Raw genomic sequence first — 655 nt, forward strand, 5'->3', positions numbered from 1 at the left:
GAGCGGCAGCGGCACCTTGATGATCCTGCGGGGCAGCCCGGCCATCTTGTCGCGTCGCGGTGCGGTGCAGCCTCCGTGGGTCTCGCCTCCGCTCGCGGCTCACGCGCAGCCGGAAGTAGCCCGCGCCGCGCTTCCGCTGGCACCGCCCCCCGCCGGCGCCGCCCGCGGCATGCTGGGTAGTGTAGGCCGGGCGCGGCCCGCCGCCCGTGGCCTGCTGGGAGGCGGGGGGCCATGAGCGGAGGCGCCGCCGCCGCCGGGCGTGCGGGGTGCGCGTGAAATGGCGGGCGTGGGCGCGGGGGTCGCGGCGGCAGCAGTAGGAGCTGGATGTGGGATTTTCCTCTCCAGGGTTCTCTCCCGGTTTCTGAGCAGGGCTTCTAGATGATCTGTTCTGTACCGCCCGCTGGAACGGAAAGCGCTCAGATGTTGGGAAGTCTGGGCTGTGGGGCTGCTGACAGGCTTACCGCTGTCTGCGTGACCACGGGCGCTTTATATCCTATTTTTTTTGCAGTTAGCTCACATGGCAGTTATGCTAACATGAAGYATGTGTCATGTCCTCTTCCTCCTCCCCCCCCCCCCCAGTATTTCCCAGCAACAGACCTAGTTTTTCTTCTTTGTGCTTCTCACTAAGTCAGCTAACAGGTACAGAGTTCTTACT

At 64.8% G+C, this 655-nt stretch overlaps 1 protein-coding gene across 1 annotated transcript in view; it reads right to left on the minus strand.

Annotated features, from left to right (window-relative positions):
* The window catches only part of UBE2N (ubiquitin conjugating enzyme E2 N), a 15,989-nt gene extending 15,849 nt beyond the window's left edge, over positions 1-140 (minus strand). Inside the window, exon 1 of the mRNA XM_085321351.1 lies at positions 16-140. Coding sequence (XP_085177477.1) covers positions 16-45 — 30 coding nt within the window. The 5' untranslated portion in view covers positions 46-140. The remainder of the gene's footprint in view (positions 1-15) is intronic.
* Between the last annotated feature and the right edge of the window lie 515 nt (positions 141-655).

Source organism: Rhea americana, unplaced genomic scaffold (assembly GCF_003343005.1).
Source record: "Rhea americana isolate MKP2758 unplaced genomic scaffold, rheAme1 scaffold_69, whole genome shotgun sequence".
In the NCBI taxonomy this organism is placed as follows: Eukaryota; Metazoa; Chordata; class Aves; order Rheiformes; family Rheidae; genus Rhea; species Rhea americana.